The sequence below is a fragment of the Condylura cristata genome, unplaced genomic scaffold (assembly GCF_000260355.1).
Source record: "Condylura cristata isolate star-nosed mole 26May11 unplaced genomic scaffold, ConCri1.0 scaffold00029, whole genome shotgun sequence".
Lineage (NCBI taxonomy): Eukaryota > Metazoa > Chordata > Mammalia > Eulipotyphla > Talpidae > Condylura > Condylura cristata.
In genome coordinates this window covers 19,279,579-19,300,601 of record NW_004567130.1, presented here as the reverse complement: position 1 = coordinate 19,300,601, position 21,023 = coordinate 19,279,579, and the positions used below count along the sequence as shown (strand labels likewise).

Genomic DNA, 21,023 nt, shown 5'->3' with positions numbered 1-21,023 from the left:
GGTACATGTTCCCATTAAAAAGAGGAGGTTTTACAACCTCTTCATAGAAAACACAAAACGGGTTTCATAGAGACACTTGATGTCGCCCATAACTAGTCCCCCAACAGAGAGAACATGTAAGTGCCTCCTATGTCTCCTGATGAAGCTATACCATTTCTTCCCTTGAAATGAAGAGTAGAGGTTACCAAGGTCCCAACAATCCTAATGTGTCACCACTGCCTAGTCCAGTTGTCTACGTCATACATGTCTACCCTCCCCATCGTGTTCACTGCAAAACTCTGACGGCACTATACACACCCTGCTACCTAGCCTCAAACAACAGTAACACTTAGTTTCAGCCATGAGCAAAACTTGTTCGTTTTGATCACGACACCATAAAAAAGTCAACATGAAGTGAAAGAAAGAGGCTTCCAGAAGCTCAATGCGTGTTTGCTAAACTGTAGCTTCCACAGCCTGATCTTCACTGCACTTCTGATTCTGGAATGTTAAGGCACCTGGCTCGTATCCACAGGCACTGGGGTGAAGGCGGCTTGTGTCAGCGGAACCGTGGGGCCCAGAAGGTCCCGTGTGTAGGTTCTTTCTTGCTTGTACTCTCTGCTATGTTCCACTTTCAACTTTTCTTTTGGCAGAACAGCTTCGTAACAAGGTGCATATCCAGGTGGAGGAAGGAATTTAAATTCTCCATGTCTCCCCCCAAGCAGAAAGCGTACCCTAAAAGGGATGTAAATCAGGATCAATGATATCGCTGTAAAAATTTATTAGCAAACAGAAGAAATAATGATTAATGAAAATCAACATTTTCTCCACTGGGCACCACCATAATATCTACATTTTAGAGTCTAAGAGCCCCTAATAGGAGAAGGCAAAATCTTATTACATGTGTGTTAATGGATCAGCAAAAACTTACTATGCGTTGAAGAAATAACAAAAGTGCCGGTGTCACAATTCTATGTGAATGAAATACTATCCATAGTAATTAGTGCTCAAATAATCAAAATATAAAGAGCTGGTATGATGTAAATAACTATGTACTTAAAATTAAAGTCTAAAGATCTGATCAAAAGAAGAGGAAAAAGTCAATTTTGAATTTTCAAGTGAATTTCCTCTGAGGGGATGTATGCAGTTACTTCCTTTTGTAACTTTGTTTCTTAATCCTATTCAACAACAAGTTCACTAAAATATTTTATAGATCATATTCATTTAATTAAAAGTAGTTTAACATGTGGCTGCTTGTTTCTCCCAACACTATTTGTTAAAGAGACTTTCCTCTTTCAACTGTATGATGTTTGTTCCTTTGTCATAAATCAATACATGTCCATATATAGGTGGGCTTTTTAAGGACTCTATTCTGAGGATCTGTGCATTTATTTTTGACTCCCACACCACACTGTTTTCACTATTATAACTTTTTAGCATAATTTAAATGGAGTGCAATACCTCCTTCTTTGTCAGAATTGCTTTGTCTGTTCCAGGTAGTTCCATATAAACCTCAGTAATATTTTCTCTATTTCTTTGAGGAAGTCCACTGAAACTTTGAAAGAAGGCCATTGAATCTACATATTTCTTTGGGTAACACTACCATTTTAACAATATTAAATCTTCCAATCCATGAGCAAGGAATAACAGTGTCAGAAAAATTAGACAGCCACATGAAAAGGGATGGCACTAGAACACTACCTCACATAATACACAAAAGTTAACTCAAAATGGGCTAAAGACTTGGTTCTAAAACCTGAAACCAATAAAATATAGAGAAGAAAATATAGGCAATATACTCCAAGACAGTGATTTTAGTGTCGCCATTAGAAACTAGATTGTAATAGCAAAGGATGAAAGAGCAAAAATAAACAAATAGCATTACTTCAAACAAAATGCTTCTATTCATCAAAAGAAACTGTATTTAAAATGAAAGACACCCAATCATGTGAGAAAATATTTGCACGCCATACATCTGACAAAAGACTAAAATCCATGATCTATATATAAACTCATACAGCCCAACAAAATAACCCAATTTAATAGAAGGACAAGAGATGAAATAGATACTTCTCTAAAGAAGACAAGCAGATGGCCAACAGGCACATGAAAATATGCTCATCACCATAGATCAGGGAAATGCAAATCAAAACCAAAATGAGGTATCACCTTATACATATGGGAATGGCTCTTATTAAAAAGACCAGAAACACATGTTGTCGCGGAGGGTGTGGAGGAAAAGGTGCCCTCACACATTGTTAGTGGGAATGTAGGCTGCTCCGGCTTCTATAGAAACCATACACACACACACACACACACACACACAAATGTGCTGGCCATACATATGCACTGTACACACGCAGTTACTGGATAATTTCACTCCTATGTAGAAGATAAAGAAACTGAATAAAAATAAAGCTGACAAATCTGAGTACAACATTGAGGTTAGCAGAAGAGGGTGTGGAAAGAGGCCCAGTGGATGAAGGTGGAAAACTATCCATGTGTTAGTGGTGAGTATGATGAGGTAACATGTAGTTGATGAGGTAGGAGTCTACCCTGGTAAATATACCTAGATAGTCTATAGAGCGATGTTGACTCAGTAAAAAAAGTGTTAAGCTCAGCCCTACTGAACAACACTTTTTTGAAACACAGGTAAATAATATTGATTTGTTGGAAAACAAATTCAAATTTTAATTTTCCCTATAATTCTTTTTTAAATTTGGTTTTGTTTCATACCAATAAATATAAAATTAAATAAAAAATAGAGAACAAAAAGTAAAAAAACAAAAACACTCATTCAGATTTCTATGGAAAAAATAAACACGTTTGATTTATATAAATACACCAGGAAAACTTTTAGACATGGACAGCCAATATTTCATTACCACTATGTCCCTTCTTCAAGATAATGATTTTATAACTGAATTTTTCCTGTGAACAGAGTTAAAACTAAAAGAATAACCCAAACTGATGGGTGGCGGGTAGCAGCAAGGAAACCGTCCTCACTAAGTGGGCACACACACGTTAACAGGTATCGCTCTCACCATACACCATCACTTACTAAAGCTCGCCAGGTCAAATCCAAGGAGTTAGCATTTAAATTTACCTTTCTAATATCAAAAAAGCAAAATGCGAGAGGAAGCCATATTGGCCGAGTGATGACAGGCAGACAACTGACTAATTGTAACAGGCGGAGGCGGTACACCTAAGCAGCCTCCTGACCCAAAGCAGACAAAGATAAGGTCTGCATGGAGAAGAGGGTTTGGAGCTGCATGGGGCCTTAGGGTAGGCTGAGGATGTGGTGGAAATTAAAGTAAAATGAATGAACTTGTGTAGACATAAGGAAGTACGGTGTCATTTTTGTTCCTGTCTTCCTCTTGAATGAAACGGACTTGAACTGTCCGAGGGCGATGGCCTCAGGGAAAGTTGGTAGCCCGCCCACATCTAACAGACCATGTGACCAAGTGCTCAGCCTGCTGCGACTCCCCTGGGTGAATGTCACCCCTCCCCTCCAGGGACGGGTCAAATGCGCTGTGGACAGGTACCCAGGAGCCAGAGTGAAGGCTGACGAAGAAGGAGCATAGCAAATGCAAAGTCTCCTGTAAAAGGATGAAAAAATGAGGAGGGTGGCCCTCCCTGGTGGCGCAGCGGGTTAAAGCACTGCACTGAGAAACTAAAGCCACTTCCGCATGAGTTCGATCCCCGCCTGCCCCGGAGGTGACCACATGGTGTGGCAGACCTCTCCTGACCCGCCCACTGCTCCCCTCAGCAGTGTACTTCATCGATCTGCCTGTTCTGCTTCCCGCTCTGTCTCTGGTGAATCCTTTCACCCTCCGCATCTCTGGCCTGTACCCCAGTTCTGTATGAATAAATGAATAAATATTAAAAAAAAAAAAAAAAAAACGAGGAGGGCAACAGACGCAAAACACAGAAATACTAACTTTATTCCTGCCGAGAAACTCACAACTGGAAAGAAGAGGCCGTCGATGTTGAAATTCTCAAACATTCCTTGAACAGGCTGTCCATTAATACGGAATGAGATGCTTGGGGCACTGAGATCTAAACAGCAGCTGATGACGTCGTCAGTTCTCAACAGGTGCTGGTTCGGTGAACTTACAGTCCGAGCAATGCAACCTATGGGAACCGTGAGAAGGTGATGGACTTTATAGAGAGAGTCATCTTCAAAGCCAAAGATGTGAACAGTGGCAAGTCAAGGCACAATACTGGAATAGAATAGAATAAGTCGGGAATGCATATAGAAGTCAAGTTAAATCTTTTGTCCAAATATGCTACATTTTGACAGAAGCTACACTATCTCCTGAAGTGAGCCTTCAGAAGTGCAGATGTTTCTGTGTGAATGAATGGGATCTGATGCAGAAATCATCTTAGCACTGATAACAGAATATTATTAGAGGGAAATTTCCGAGTTCACATGGCCACTTTACCTCCCGCTAGTTGTATGACCATCAACAAATTACTTACCCTCTTGACTTCCTGTAAAGCAAATGCTATCACCTTGAGTTGTTTATGATTAAATGAATGGTTAACAAACACACAAAATCTCAAACACAACAGGTATTGCATGTCAGTCCTTTTCTCAAAAACTAAATCCATTTTATAAGATAAAAATGCGTAAGGATAATTGAAGCAAAATATAGATCATTCACTTCTGCATTGTTTATTAAGGGACAAATACATATCAGCTGATTGTTGTTACTATTTCCTAGATCTTGGTTAGGTTCTTAAACCCAGCAGGGTGCATACAGTCTGAAGTATGAAAATGGTGTTTGATAAATGTCATTTCTTGCTGTGGCCAAGTCATGACCTAAACCCACTCTCGACCATCTCAGAACTCCTTAGTAAATAAGTTCCACAGTGGAACAAAACAGTGTAAGTTTCTCCAAAACACAAATACTCACAAACACAACACATACAACATTTCTCATTTTCTAAAAGATAAAAAATAGACTTCAAGGTACAATTTTTGCATTTTATGACACCTTTTTCTTAAATTTGCAACATGCTAAGATATTTTTTACCAACAGTAGATTTGAAATGCCAATCGTAGAGTATATCTACTTTAAAATGTGTGCATTTCTTTTTATTTGCCAATATTCAAATCTGCAACAATTAATTCACTGTCAACTGATTCCTCTGGAGTTCCCGGAATATAATAATGACAGTTGTTATTATTGTTTTTTTTGGGGGGGTTGCATATAAAAGCAATGTAGCTCACAATAAAAGATCTATATCCTTGTGTTCATCAAAATCTGTAACTGATCAAAATGTTATTACACAGATACTGTAATCCACATACACTGCTGTTGAGGGATATTTTTGTGCTCTTGCTAATGACTACCTAAAGTCCCCATGGGAAACAGTTTGCAACACCTGAAGCAAACAGGCAAGACAGACACCTAGTGAATGGCCTTGTGCCCATAGTTTTCACAGCACTCCCACTGCTAACTCCCTTGGGAGCATGTCAGGGTTCATTCACATCAGCTCTATCAGCTCCAAATGGGAATTACACTACTGGCCTCTGCGTTCACCAGAGAGGCAGACCGTGGGATCTGACTCCCAATTCAGTCTACTCTTCGAGCATTCCTCCATACTTCCGCATTTACTTTCTCCAAAAACACCAACATTTTTTTCATATCCTTGGCCTTTACAACCATGTGGAGTTTGGAAGGGAAAAACACTGTGCAAAGTTTAAACTGGAGAAAATATATGAAGACATAACTCAAAGCTTTTGCAGACCAGCTGAGTTCTGACTCCAGGAATCATCTCCACTATCCAATGATTTAAAAAAATGTCTTTAAAAGAATGTGCTCTACACCAAGGATCATAGGCATGTGGTACTTTTAATTCAACTTCAACCAAGATACAGGAAAGGAAAAGGATTATCTGAATTACCATGAACCTGACATTGGTAAATCAGGAACGAGTCAACTAATTTACATGTGTCTGTTGACTATGAATCTAAAATCAGCAAAATACTAAACCACTCACAGATGATTAACATAACACATCTTTCACTACTGATATGATAGATGCCTATTTTATTGTCATTTAAAATTGTCAAATATTTCCATAGAAATGAATTTTCAAGATAATTTTCTTCTGAAACCCCAAAACCTACAGTCCTTCCTGTGATGTTTCCATAGACTCACTGAATATATGTTGTCATTCTTATTGTTCTGTTCAACATGTATGTAACACACAAGGCATAATATGGCAAGATAATCTGAAGCCACTCATCACTAATTTATCAGATTAATGTCTTTCCTGCCTAATCTTTGTGTAAAACAAATAACAGACTTCACTCATCCACCTGGGTAATCATTTCCTGTGAAAGGCTACTTAGAGGTAAAGAGAGGGAAGAACATCTAAAGTAAGGCTCTGACTGTATTATATAACAGACACCAACCCCATTTTATGTGGATTAGGCCTTCCCAGGTTAGTGCTTTTTCCTTTTGTCATCAGTAGGCCAGTCATGCTATGTGAGCAGGCACTGTGACTCCAGTCAAACCTGCACTGCACAGCTTTGCACCTAAGCCATGAGCACCACTGCCCACCCAACCCCTTGCACCAATGGCTAGCCAGAATCTACAAACATGGGGCCACCTCTTCCCTATGCCTGAGTTGATACTGAATAAGGGAAAAGTTCAGTATTATTATTAGCTACAACAACAGATGCTTCCCTTAATACAAACATATTACCCTAATTCCTAGTTTAAGCCAATTTATTTTTAAATCTCTTCTTAAGTGATTAGACTTATGAAATATTAATGAGTGAAGATCACTTCTATGCATAAGAACAAAGCTGAGCTGACTGTATTCCATATGCTAAACGTTACAATATAAGACAATAATACAGCATAATATGTACTCCTAGGTACAGAGCCCATGTCTACAGAATCTCGATGAATTTCAACAGCTAAGAAACATCAACACAATCAAGAGCTAAATGGAGTCAACCGTTTATGGTTCCAGTAAAATGGAGCCAACCAAAATATGTGTTTTCATCAAAGTATTATTGTTAATATATTGCTATATTACTCATTTTAAATATTCAATTATCAAAGCTGAGATTGGTAGCTGGTGAAATAAATAATTTATTTTTAAACCCTTCCATATTTTCAAAACAAAACTGTCGTTTGATTGACTCATCAGTCTATACGAATTACTGATTCCTGACACTTACATTAAGCAGACTTAGTCTCTCTCCCAACGACCAAATACTTTTTTGGAGGGTTTCTCTGTTTTGTTGTTGTTGTTGTTTGTTTGTTTGTTTTTTTATAATGGAAGCAAAATCTTCACATATCCAATTAAATAAGGGAGCAGCTCTACCTTTTTGCGGTTTCTCGATGAATCGGAAAGCCACATTTGAATGCACTGCCCGGAAGCAACACAGACTGGGGCATGTGCCACAACTGCAGGTGTCCTATTTCCCTGGTGAAATCCTCTTTTTGTTTAATGGTCTCATCATTTCAATGTTCAATCCAAGCAGCAACAGCCCTCAGCAGTTGTGGCAGAAGACGTCTTTCAAGAATGGTCAAGAAACAGAGCGTGCGTACCTGACCAGAGATGGAGACCATCGAATCCGTAGGAAAAGAGGTCATCTCCGACACCGTTGCCACCCCACTCCTCACCCCCTCCGGGGTAGGGCGAGTGCCCCTCCGTGGACGCCCAGCCGACGCGCAGGTGAGTGGCCTCAGCTGTCACAAATGGCTCCGTGTGATCCACCATCAGCTCATAGTACCACTTCTTATACTGAGCAGAGCCTTCACTGACACCCAGGAAAATGTTGGGTCTCATGCTTAAAAAGATTGAAAGGGGCACATGAGAAGAGCCAAGCAAACTTATTTTCTCAAGTTACATTTATGTCTCACTATTTTGAATAGTCTGTTTCCCTCAAACGTAACACATACACACACTCCAAAACTGTGACCATGCTGTTGTAACAAGCACTGAGGCAGTTGCCGTGCAGCTAATGTTCGGTAGAGACTGTTCTCCAGGTGATCTGTCAACATCATCTTTTCTTAACTGGCCTTCAGAATCATGCTTAGGGTAAGGCAGCACAGTAGGTCTTGGAATCAGTCTCATCATTAGCCTAGTACCTGTGCACACTTGCTGGGCTAAGCTTTGTGTCACACAGGGCATGAGGCTAAAGCAAATCCTGCTGTTAATCAGCGCAATGAGGCACCTAATCAGCTTTCTTGCTCTGTGCCTCTCTGTGAACAGAATGTCTAGTTGTAGATAACTGCATTTTGCAAGTGGATTTAGACCTGGGTGATCCCAGGGCTAGTGAAGATATCGGAAATGCTGCTCATTAAATGCATGTCCATTCCATAAAGGGTCCTAACAAGCAGTAAATCAAACCTGTTTAAAAAACACGAACTAGAAAGAACAGCCACTCTATATTTTGTTCAAAATAGGCTGTACAGTTCTAGAGACTGTCTTAAAGTAATTACTACCATGTAACATGTGCTTCACTGAAATGTGGATTGCTCACCATCAACGTTACTTTGTTTAGGAGGCAGCGGCTCGTGCTGAGATGAGCGCAGCCTCTGAGCCAATGAGGGCTCCATCTCCAGTTCCGATGTTTCAGTCAAAAACTTTCAGTGCCTGGCACGAACAATGCAGCAAATACTGAAGGGTCTCTGCACCAGACTCAATGAGCGCCCAAGACCCTGGGAGGCAGAGGTATCTGAAGGTGCACTTCGCTAGCTCTCTCATGATGGACCGCTTTCAGACATGCAAACTGAGCTCTTTCCCCCCCCACACTCTGGCAATGGTATCACAGGGGTGTGCTTACGTATCCTAAGCAGTTATAAAACATGACCATCTACCACCATGTTCCTGCACATCCCCACCAGCCGGTTCCCAGAGCTGTGATAATCCACCTGCACATGAATGGCGATAAAAAGCTTTTCTGCATTTGTTTGTGATACATGCAGAGTCTGCTTGTTTCAGCCATTTTTGTTTTTTAAGTGTCCAACTTATTTTCTTGTGCACTGAAGAATTGGCATGTAGGCTAGAGGTGCAGGGGGGTGAGAGAATTCACCAGAAGGAGAACGGGAAGCAGAACAGGCGGATCTACCGAAATCCACTGCTGAGGAGACAGGAGGGGTCTGCTGCACCATGTGTGGGTCACTCCCTGGCCGGGAATGGACACCAGGGTACAGGTGATAGTGCTGAGACTTAACCCCCACGCCACCAGGGAGGCCCAACCACTATCATCTGATCGCTAGGAAACTTTCACCATTCACTAAGAAAACAGTTGAAATACTTTTTCTTATAAACTTACTGATATGTAAATATTGTCTGGCTTCTGGTGATTTTATGCATAACATGCAGAGATAATTTCATACCAGCACCAGGAAACTTGTTTTAGCTGTGCTCATCCACTGTGTTTTACCTCACACGACTACTGTTTCTAATCTGGAAAATGGTCAGGAATAAGTGGTTTTTATTGTTTGACTTACAGAATTGTCGACACTGGGCTAACCTTTTTTTTTTTTTTCTGGTTTTGTTTTATAAAGCAAAGCTGATGTTCATGAGCGTGAAAAAAAAAAAAGTAGTTCCTTTTCAAATAATGCATGAAATGTAAAACTTCCCAAAACAGCATCAGTTAGGCAACAACACTCACTCTGCGCCCAGCAGCAACGCACGCCACTGGGGAACGGGGAGACAGATGACGGGACAGTGATGAGACACATTAGCAAAGCAGAGGCTAAAGGATGTCGTGGTGATCGACCTGGAACACGAGTGATTTCGGCCAGTCACCCACTGGGCACTGGCAGTCTGAACCTACCTGCTGACGTGATTGACGAGCCGTGTCTGCAGCAACAGGTCCCGTCCGGGCAGGAGATTGTCACAGATGAGATGCTGGTTGGAACGCACCGCGACTCCGTGGCACACACAGAGAGAGCATAAGACGTCCAGCACCTGGGAGGAGGAGTCACTCTCAGCTGACACGAATTGCTTTTCGGACCCGAGCATTTCCAGCTTTTTCTCTCTACAGTACAGCGCATTCCCTCCAGTTACCTCTGACCCGTCCCTGAAACATGACCTCAGCTGTCCACTTCCTTAACAACTTTCTTCCATACATAAACTGAGAACTACTCATTCTCCGGTTGATGCTACCAACACTAACAGTACAGCCAATTACAGCTCAGAGGTGAGCACGCTCACGAGAAAGCTGACACACTTTGAAAAGTAACTTAAATTTTTTAAATGATTCCAGAATTCATTCATGGCAGTAAGATGGTCCATTTACCTTGTGATTTCGTCCATGCTTATCTAAAAGTGAGATAATGGATTTAATATGTCCTTCTTTAATAATATTTAGAGCTTCTGGACTTTCTACTAACACACAGTGTAAAACTTCAAGAATACCTAAAGAAAAAACAAAGGAGTGAGAGAGGATTAACCAGTCCATAGTAGCCATGCCTTCCTTTTCTCTGGGTGTTCATTCAGATCAAGAGGTCCGCACTTTCGTGTCACCGTGGTGGGGACAGGCGGTCGGGGCAGAGGGGACGGATAACCAGAGATGATGAAGTGAGGACAGTGAAGGCTTCAGGTGAGAGAGCAGGTAGTTCTGCCCGGGAAGATGTGCAAGTTCGGCGAGCTCATGCCGAACGCGCCGAAACTGCTCCCCAGAGAAGGCGCTGTGGGCTGGATGAAGTGTCTCGGGGGGTCATGTGCTCTGTCTCAGGACAGAGTGAGGGGCAGCGGGGCAGGTGGGTAGGGCAGCTCTGAAGCGTCCTGGTGCTACAAGCCTGGCCTTCTGACAGTCACATCCCAACCACAGAGGTCATTACAATCACCGTGAGGTTTATAGTAAGTGTATACATATATAATATAATATAACATATATGTGTATATTATTTACAAAACAAGAGAAATAAACAAAGACAGGGAAAAAAAAACAATAAAACCTAATAAAATAGTGATACAGTTTGCTGTTAGCTGCCAGAGACATACAATGGAGTACAGTTGACCCATGGAAACTAAGGGGGTCGGACAGCAGTCACCCAATCCTGACCCAGAAATGGTCAAAAATCTGCAGGAGCATGGTTACCCAACGCTCTGTTCAGAAAGCAGTGATCCCGTACAGGAAATTACGTGCGGACAGCGCGTGGTCAAGAGCAGAGTTTGCGCAAAGAAAACGACTTACAATGTCCTTCAGTTGGATATATTCTCAGGAGACCAAGCCAAGACATAAGAGTATCAAAAAGCACAACTGTGGAGAGACTCAAAACACTGTCACCTAGGGAAAAGCCGCGCTGACTTGCTTTACTTACTTTCGGACGCCCTGTCCACATGCCCCAGTACAGGATCTCTCCCCAGGCGCAGTCACCAGTTTGCCCACCTCCCACATGCCCCGTCCTCCACCACCCTCCACGGCGCCCCCCACCTTCCCCCACCCACTCTCCCCTCCTGACTGTCCCAATCTAGGGGCAGCTGTCACCGCTCAGCTTTCCAATTTGTCTTTTCTGACCCTGTGTTTGATTTCTCGAGATCCCACGTAGAAGTGAAGCCATCTGCTATTTATCTTCCTCCTCCTGGCTCATTTCACTTAGAATTATCCCTTTCAGCCCCATCCATGTTGCAGGAGTATTTGAAATCATTCACTCCCAAACCTGCAGTGAGCGGCAGGGTTCAAGAGCAAATGAGGGAGAGGCCGGGGCCCGAAGATGGCCGAGGACGCTGGCCGGGTCCCTCTGGACACCACTTCCAGTCCAGAAAGCTCATGACCTGCTCAACTCATGTCGCTGACATGAGAGTCATCAACATCACAGTGCACACCCAGCCGCTGGCTCCCCGCGTCAGGCACACGCAGCAGAGAGGGTTGGGCACAGAATGGAGAGCCCAGGGCCAGGCCCAAGTTCTGACACAGCTGCTTAGACCTGCGTGACCTTGGAGAAGCAACTCCTTGGGCCTTAGCTTCCCATCTGTGAAAGGACATACAGCGGTCACCTCTTAGTTAGTGTGAGGATTAAGTGAGCGAATATATTTAAATAGTGTCCATCCACAGAAAGAGTTATAAAAGCATTTTCTTCCGTGCAGCGGAAGAAACAGTGTTGACATGGAAAAACCTCCCCACGAGCTGCAGGACCCAATCTCCCCAGGGAACATTTATTAGTCTTTTTCCACCCCTCCTCTTGCTTCTTCAAAAATTCAAGGCCTATGTGTGAATTTGAAGGGAAGCAAAGACCTTGCAAATCCATCACACGCCAGGAATAAGAGCACCCAGACCCCTGTCTGTCTAGGAAAGCCAGAGATGCCCTCAGCCTGCTTACCCCAGGTTGCCAACCAACTTTTACTGCCTGACGTGGGGCATGAGAGCTACGCTTAGGCGAGTAACTCTGAAAATGATGGTAAAATCAATCAACTCCATGTCACAAAGTGCTCAGTGCTATTTTTCTCCTCAAAAATGTGGTAGCTGGAGATTTTTTCACTTAAAGCATCATTTGCTAGCAAGGAAATTTACCCACTATCTGCCACGTTTTTAGAAAAGTATCTAAAAAAGATTCTGATTTTTCTAGCATCATTCAAGAGCAAGTCATTTTTTTGCCAGGAATCTTACCTCATCAATCAATAACCTTTCATTTCTCACCCATTATTTCAACCATTTCAAGAGAATATTTTTGAGAAAGTTGTTCTATGTTTCCTATCATCTTAAGTGATGCAGCTTTAAGCATAATTTTCATGTCCTGGTGCCCCAGGACCATTACTTAAAATGCCAGCACTGGACTGTGTTATAGATGAGAGATGGAAGCAGAGGAAGACTGCGGTGTGGATTGGGGGGAAAGCAGGCACTGCCATCGTTTAATATTTCCTTTGCAGACTCTCCAATTGAGTCATGGTCCTGATTTAGCATTTGTCATAGGGTTCAGACGTAGAACTCCTGGGTGCACCTTGACTGACTGCGCCAAGTCAAAACTCTCACGTGAAAGCTGGCTTCTCCAAGGCTCTCCTCTGGAGAGCTCTCTATCGCTTTATCACTAGTGTTGCTTGAATCATGGGCATCGCTCCCAGAGGGGACCTGTGGTTTCTGTAGCACTGGCAGTCGGTTTCACACAATAACGCATGAGGATCCACTCTGCTAACTCAATCGCTGACACCTGAGTAGATGTTAAGGAAGAAGAGATTCTGATATACACGATTCTGGGAGAGATTGTACCACGGGTTACAATTTTCTCCCTCTCAAAAATGACGAGCCTGTGTCTACAAGAAATAGTGGTGACAGCTTTGGAAGATTGAAGCTATCCTACTTCAAGTACCAAAGTTATATGTCATAAACTCGGGCAACTCAAGACCACGCAGAGGCCCCTTCTTCTGCTTAAACCTGAGAGGACTTGATTCATAGCAATCTTCTAACAGTAGGCAGGGACTGAAAGAAATCCTGAAGATATTTTCATCACGGCAAAACTATCTGGGGAATAGACTACCAAAAATAAGACTCAAAAAAGCACACAGACTCCTGACCTACTGACTGTTTTGGTCAGCTCGCTCTTAAAATGCCCAGATAGCATTAAGTGCTGAGAACATCCTAAAGAAAAGCCCTGGCTTGAAAATACATCCCTTGGGGCATCCTTGGTGGCCGAGAGGTAAAGTCAGTGCTATCACAGCTGCGGCCTGAGTTCCATCCCTCGCCATGGAGAGACCTACAGGGCGCGGCAGACCTCTCCTGCCTCCCCGCTGCTCCCCTCAGCAGTGTATTTCAGTCCATCTGCTTGTTCTGCTCCCCACTCTGACTCTGGTGAATCCTCTCACCCCCTGCACCTCTGACCTGTACCCCAGTTCTTCTATGCAAAAACAAGAAAGAAAAATATATCAATTTAATCACCTTTACTTGCACATTTTCAATTAATTTTGGTCCAGAGACAGTCATACTTGAGGGCTGGGACAATGTCTAAAGCACCTTCCTCCACTCCCAAGAAATTCAAGTTTACGTATCTTGGCTGTTTGAAAAAAATCCTGTTGTAAATATAAGAACAGAGGTTTCCTTTCAGATAGCATCTCAGACTCTTCTAGGTGAGAGACACCTAGAAGTGGAATTGCTGGGTAACATGGTAATTCCACTCTTGTTCTTTTCAGGAGTCTCCACACTTCTCTCCACAGGAGCTAGACCAGCCTCTACCCCACCAGCACCCTAAGACATTCCCTCTCCCCTGCACCCTCCTAGCACTAGTCTGTGGGCTTGTTGACATGGGCCAACCTCACAGGTGTGAGCTGGTGTTTCATTTTGGTTTCCATTTGCACAGTCCTGGTGATAAGTCCTGAGCACCTTTTCCCATGTCTGTTGGCCATTGCAGACCACGCTGCTGAGCCATTCAGGAGGGAGAGGGGCGGGGAGGACGATGGACAGCAGGTAACTGGGTGAGCGGAGAGTGAGGAAGAGTGTGGTGAAGGACAGTGGGCACCTCGGTGGTGGGAAGAGTATGTGGTTGCAGCTGAGGGGAGAATCTACTGTGAAAAAGAAATAAGGGTTGTATCTGTCTATGTACCCGCTATCTGTTCTGACCAGAGCGAGCCCAAGAATCAGCGTCACCAGGGAGTCGCACTACCAGTGCTTGAGAGAAGTAGCTTAGAAACACCCCAACTGCCCGCCTCGGTGAGGCGCCTCTCGGGCACATGCTCTGTCTACTGCCAACACCACCCCTCAACCTTGTCTCGTACCCACTGGCGTCCAAGCTAAGCGTTTTCATTACTATACACATCCTGTTGCTGATCTATGCAATTCTTCCTCAGATTTCTAGTCAGATTTTCACAAACCCATTTGACTCTTGTCCATCACCTTTCATGATGGCGCTTGTAGAGCCCCTGGCTCAGCTCTCCTGTCTCATATAGGAGACAGGGAGTGGCTGGAACCCAGACTAAGGGAGGAGCGTGTGCGCGGCCAGCTCAGAGAGAATGTGCGGTGAGGCCTGTGGGAGCACTCGGCAAACAGTAAGCATGACTGAAAAGAGTTCATGTATCCACACGTTTGTAACGCATGTACTACATACGTATATGCCTATCGCTGTCTCTCTGTCATCAAAACCTAAGTGTCATTCTACTGCCCCTAAGGGAAAAAGCATTTCATGTAACACATAAATAGAACAACAGTCGAGAAAACTGCTTAGTAAAACATGTTTCCGGTCCTTAAAGCCAGGAGGCTACGACCTACACTGAACATATTTCAAGCCTCATATAAAAGAGCCATGTTTCCATCCTGGCTAGAACAGTTAATGCGAGCATCTCACGTCAGCTCTATGCTTCCATCTTCTTTCCTCTAAAATGAGAATGTGAGGCCAAGCATTCTCTAAGGTCCTTCCTAATCTTCATTCTCATCATGCTTTCTATGGGCACAGGACTTCTGTTTGAAGTAGAAATGCCTGAAACCGATAGCTGCAGTGGGAAAATATAATGGCAAGCAGCCACTTTTATCCAATGGAATTGCTTTTAACTAACTCAAGACCATAAACTTTGGACTCTAATTGATAGAGCTTAATGCTCAGTTCTTTATTGCTGTCTCTCTATCTTTAAACATTCTTGTCGAGTTGCTTTTTTTATAAAGAGGCAGCTAATTCACCAGCGTGAACAATCTTGTTGAACACTCTGCTCCTCTTCCAGGCACTCACCGGGCCACGGACAGGCCCACTCTTCTACTGCCTGCCAGAGCTGGCCGGCAATTCTGGACATGCTGACCTGAGTGTGCTCACCTTTACAGTCTCTGCCTTCGTCTTGTTACTACCAGATTACTTCCTCCTGCCGTTATTCAATTTTCTCCTTTTTAAATATCTTCTGTGTTGGGTCATCGTTACTCCACTCATGTCATGATACCATGCAAAACTTCATCTTATAATTCTTGTCACTTTATCTCAACAATATTCTTCTCTGCTCTCTGCCTGCCACTCAGCAATCCAACAATACCTCGAACTCGTAACCCGAGCTCTTCTTCCTCCTAAATATTAATCTCTGAAATGTCATTCTATATCTTTAACTTACTCTTCTGATCCCAACCATCTAGTCTTCTTTCTATTCATTCGACTGCAGTAAGCCTGTCCATGAGTGGGCTTTTCTCTTGCACAAGTCACCCAATTACTTCAGTATGGATAGAACAAAAATAATAATGAAGTGAATTCATTCACCAACAAATAGTACAAAGTATCTATTGGATTGACTGTGATAATCCTAGATACACAGGTGAGTAAAATGATGCTACTACCTTCTGGGAGTTCATTGTCACCGTAAGGAAGTGAGAAGAACATTAAATAACAAGAAGGAGCATTCGGGCTAGAGAATAGCAATTAATACAACCTATGCAAGCAGAGAGAGAAGCAAAGACTCAGTCTGGAGTGCCACCGAGGCAATTTATGATATTAGAGAATCCAAACGGGCCTGGCAATTACTTGTAAGTCTGCACAACACCAACATAGAAATAACATTGGTAGAAACAGATCTATCAGATTCATTTCTACTACTTTTTTTTTTTACTGCAACACAGACTATATATTAATATTCACTAAACCCCTTTAAGATATTGTGCTATATGATCTGGAAAATCTGTCTAGCTACTCAATGCAGGAATTCCAAAGCAGACTTGTTTATATAGTACACAAGGAGCGACAAAGTGAATGGGACATCGTTGGTGACGTCAAGACTTCGTTCTTGCCTAAATGTAAATGAACAAGATACTGCTAAATTGCTTCTCAGAACTACTAATGAAGTAGCTAACAAAATTAATGAACTAACTGATGAAAATGCCAATGATTTTATCAAGAGAACAATGTTTAACTTATTAAAGGGAAAATCATTCTATTGCAATGAAGTTAGGAGTTTGTGTTGGGTGTTAAAGGATACACTAGAGAGGGAAACTCTCTCTCTCTCTCTCTCTCTCTCTCTCTCTCTCGCACACACACACACACACACACACACACATAGGAGTAAAGTATCACAGCAAGGCGAAGGCTGGGAACATACCAGATGAAGCTTCTAATCTCTCTAGTCGGCTAATCAGCCAGTCCAGGGAGCCCGAGAACTGAGCACAGTTTTTACGATTTCCTCTAATGAGAGCCGCTGCAAAGAAAAGGGATTTCGCAATTAGAAGATGTCCCAGCTCGCTGTACAAAGGGAAGTAGCAACAACCCTAAAATGCTGAATCGAGAATGCACCTTCACTATTACAACATGTAAATAGGTGTGTGAACATATACATACACAATTGGTTCAGTAAACAAGTAACTGGTATTTATTAACGGGGCTGAAAAGCAGCACTCATCAGAAGGAATGTATTTTGAGAAAATGACATTTCATATCGGGTCATAATGAAAATATGCAGTGTCCTGAGAGCTTCCTCACTGGGGCACCAATACTCATGGCTTTTCGTTAGCTGGGAGACTAAATTTTTCTTTGCTCCACCGTACAGTTTTCTCACCTATATGATGAAGAGGGGAAGAGAGTGTCAGTTTTTCTGAAAATGTAACAAAAATATATAACAAATTGGACCTTTCCTGATGGCACAAAGGGTTAAAGTGCAGCACTGTGAAGCTGTCCGCAGCCATGGCAACACGAGTTCGATCCCGGCCAGGGAGTGACCCCCAGGGCACAGCAGACCCCTCCTGGCCCGCCCACTGCTCCCCTCAGCAGATTTCAGTAGATCTGTCCCCTTCTGCTCCCCACTCTGGGGAGCCCTCTCACCCCACCTGCACCTCTGGCCTGTACCCCCATTCTGTATGCATAAAGAAATAAATCTTAAAAAATAAAAATGTCGGCCCTCCCTGGGGGAGCATCAGGTTAAAGCACAGCACTAAGAAGCTAAAGCCACTTCCGCATGAGTTCGATTCCCGGAGGTGGCCACATGGTGCGGCAGACCTCTCCTGGCCTACCCGTTGCTCCCCTCAGCAGTGTTCTTCATCCATCTGCCTGTCCTGCTCCCCACTCTGTCTCTGGTGGAGCCTCTCACCACCCCTGAGCCTCTGGCCTGTACCCCAGTTCTGTATGAACAAATAAATAAATCTTTAAAAAATAAATAAATAAAATAAAAATGTCTTCACAACTACCATTATCATTTCAAAGGCGTGAGAAAATGAACAAATCAAAAAAGTAGGAACAGCATCTTGTTTATAAAATGGCTTTCCAGGATTCCCAGTGGAACAAAATAGGGAGCACTGTCTACACACACCACGCTAAGACCCCATAGGTGCAAGCGAAGAGAAAGCTCTCCATTTCTCCTCTGATGGTCTTTCCCCACCGCTTTCTCAAGTTTAAGGGGTCTACCAACCCATGACCCTGGAAAGAATGCTCTAGCTGTGCAAAAGTCCTTCACTGCTGAAGACTTCCTGAGTCTTGAAGGAGTCAGAAGCTGGTGAGGTCTGCTAAGGGCATGGTTGTCTGCTGTATTCTTTGAATCCTCCTAAAATGAGTATTCACAGAATTTGTCAAAGACCCACTGCTCAGTCCCGACTTGCAAGCCTCCTCCAGATTAATGGAGCAGATGTCAGCAAGATGTATGAGAGCTCACCACGTGATGTGTTCCAAACTACAATATCCGTATCGGTGAGGCCCTGAGGTCTTCCGGACAACAGGCTCATCAATCTGCTCCTTTAAGTTCTGTCACTCTCTGCCTGAAGCCCACATTAAATATACCCATGTCAAATTTGAAAATTGTTATAGATTATCATTCTTCCTCCATGCTAAGTAAACCCGCTGAAGAGAAAAAGAAGAAGGCTGATTTCACACAGAACTCTAAGGTCTACGTGGTTGAATGTGGAGGCTTAACAAGCTGTGAGTTGATATTTCAACCCAACTTTTTGAGAGCTGGAGTTGAAGGACACTCACAGGTAAATACGCCACCAAACTTCAATTATTTCTACATAGCTGAGGTTCTTCCAGCCCAACCCAAGCATGGGTGTAGGTGTACATGACTACCTATTTCATAAGTACATCCACTTCAATAAAAATTATTGGCATTAGCTGTTTCTTAAATTAATGTAAGATGTTATCCATTAGTGTCTCTCCTGATCATGAGATCAGTGTTCACTATGATAAAACAGAAAATCATGAGTAACTAGTGGAACATTTAATTACAAAACCAGGTCTCCCTGGTGGCACAGAGGTTAAAGTGCCGTCAAGCTGTCTGCAGCCCCTGCACTACCAAAGCAACCCTCAGGGGGCGACTTACAGGGCGCAGCAGACCCATCCCCCTCCTTCCCGCTGCTCCCCTCAGCAGTGGACTTCCTCAGTCTGCCTGTTCTGCTCCCACTCTGTCTCTGGGGAGCCCTCTCACACACATACCCCCATGTCTCTGTCCAGCACCCCAGTTCTTCTACCCATAAATAAAATAAATCTAAAAAATAAAAAAATAAATTACACAACCCCTTATAATTCTATGTATCTGGAGCAAACACCAGGGAAGCGACCATGCTATAGATTCTTTTTACATGGACTGACAGGCAGATGTTCTACACTTCACTCGAGTGTAGTTGATATATTACTTCCCTTTATCATCAATACCAGTTGTATTACATCTTTAGTTATAAAAGTTATTTGTGTTAACAGATCAAGAATAATATGAAGCCAGAAAAAAGACCTTTCTCATGAGAAGCAACAGTCGAACAGCTTTCTGTGTGTTCTTTCGGAAACATCCAGGATGTAGACATGAGAATTTGTATTTCTCTCCAGGTCTTAAGTCATGCAATTAGAATCTTATTACTTATACTGTTAGCCTCTTGATTTTTTTTTTTTTTCATTTAAAACGATACCCTGGACACCATACTAAAAGAGTAACCTAGCTTATCTGTTCCCCACAATCTCCCAGATGATATATTTACCTCAGTGTTCAAAATGGTCACTGATCACGCAGTGTTACTGTCTAAGTATACTATTATATCACTTATGTAACAGTCTCCTGTTGGTAGAAAAACTGTTTAGGTTTCATGCTATTTGTAAAACTTTTCAGTAGGCATATTTTCCATGCTTAGACAAACACAGCTCTAGAACATATATCTTAAAGCTGAATGTCTGAGTAGAAAACGATACACATTTCAAGTTTCATGTATATTGTCAAATCAAGGCTTCTTGGTTGTTAAAATCGTTTCAATTTACATTCCCACCAAGAATATAATACCTAACATGCTTTAAAAATTAAAAAGCAATGGGTGTGGGGGGAGGGCAGACCTCACTGCCCTGTCCCTCGATCTCTGGTAACATTTATAATAATAATGCGCCACTGGTATTTGTCGAAGGGCCTCAGGGCTCCCACAGCAGCAAAGTGCAAATATCGGCGCCTGTGGAGTGAGAGAACTTGTATCTCTCGTTGCGTGAGAAATCATTTCAAAGCTGCAAAATCTACATGTGCCTGAAGTCACGATGTTTTCCTGGTCACAATTATGGTTCTCCCACCTTTATTTTCCTGGAAGAGGTGAGATTTAAGGGGTTCTAAGTGTGTCCCTCAAATCCTTAACCAAATAGAGTGCAAATAATTCAATATAAACATGTAGCCGTAACTGCATATAAATACAGAGAAGCTACAGCGTGAGAGTTTACACAGAGGTATATTTTAAGTTTACCATCTATCAAGTCGTTTGCTATGAAATAATTCCAGGCATCCTGGAATTACAGGCTGTCCTGGCAGGAAGCCAGGTCCTCATATGCGGGCCAGGGAAGCTGAGCTTCGCTGTCTGCAGTGATGGGAAAATTCGAAAACTTTCCGAACAAGTGATGTGCAGCCATGCTGCAACAATGAATCTGGGTTTTGCAGGCCGAAGTGCAAAAGCAGCGAGCGGCCATTCGACCCAGACCTTGTGCCCTGCTGCTTGCCCCTCTGTGTGGGGCCTCTTGCCAAAACTGTCTGGAGCAAGCCACCTCGGAAGAGAGAGGATGTCTTCACCAGGGACAAAAGACATTCTTTGTTTATAATTGTATAAAAACATCTTTTACATTGCTTTTCATTTTGTACATTTTGACTTGGGCCCCTTGGTTCAAGATCCCTTCCTTACAAACAGCATGCTTTGCTGTCAGCTGCTCTTCCATTAAGTCCTTCAGGAACTGGGG

At 42.9% G+C, this 21,023-nt stretch overlaps 1 protein-coding gene across 1 annotated transcript in view; it reads right to left on the bottom strand.

The window, feature by feature from the left end:
* Nucleotides 1-21,023, bottom strand: part of RYR2 (ryanodine receptor 2 (cardiac)) — a 385,785-nt gene that overhangs the window by 197,491 nt on the left and 167,271 nt on the right. Inside the window, exons 17-22 of the mRNA XM_012730855.1 lie at nt 16,954-17,049; nt 10,259-10,377; nt 9,794-9,927; nt 7,554-7,795; nt 3,918-4,110; nt 495-711 (exon numbers count right to left, since the gene is read on the bottom strand). Coding sequence (XP_012586309.1) covers nt 495-711; nt 3,918-4,110; nt 7,554-7,795; nt 9,794-9,927; nt 10,259-10,377; nt 16,954-17,049 — 1,001 coding nt within the window. The remainder of the gene's footprint in view (nt 1-494; nt 712-3,917; nt 4,111-7,553; nt 7,796-9,793; nt 9,928-10,258; nt 10,378-16,953; nt 17,050-21,023) is intronic.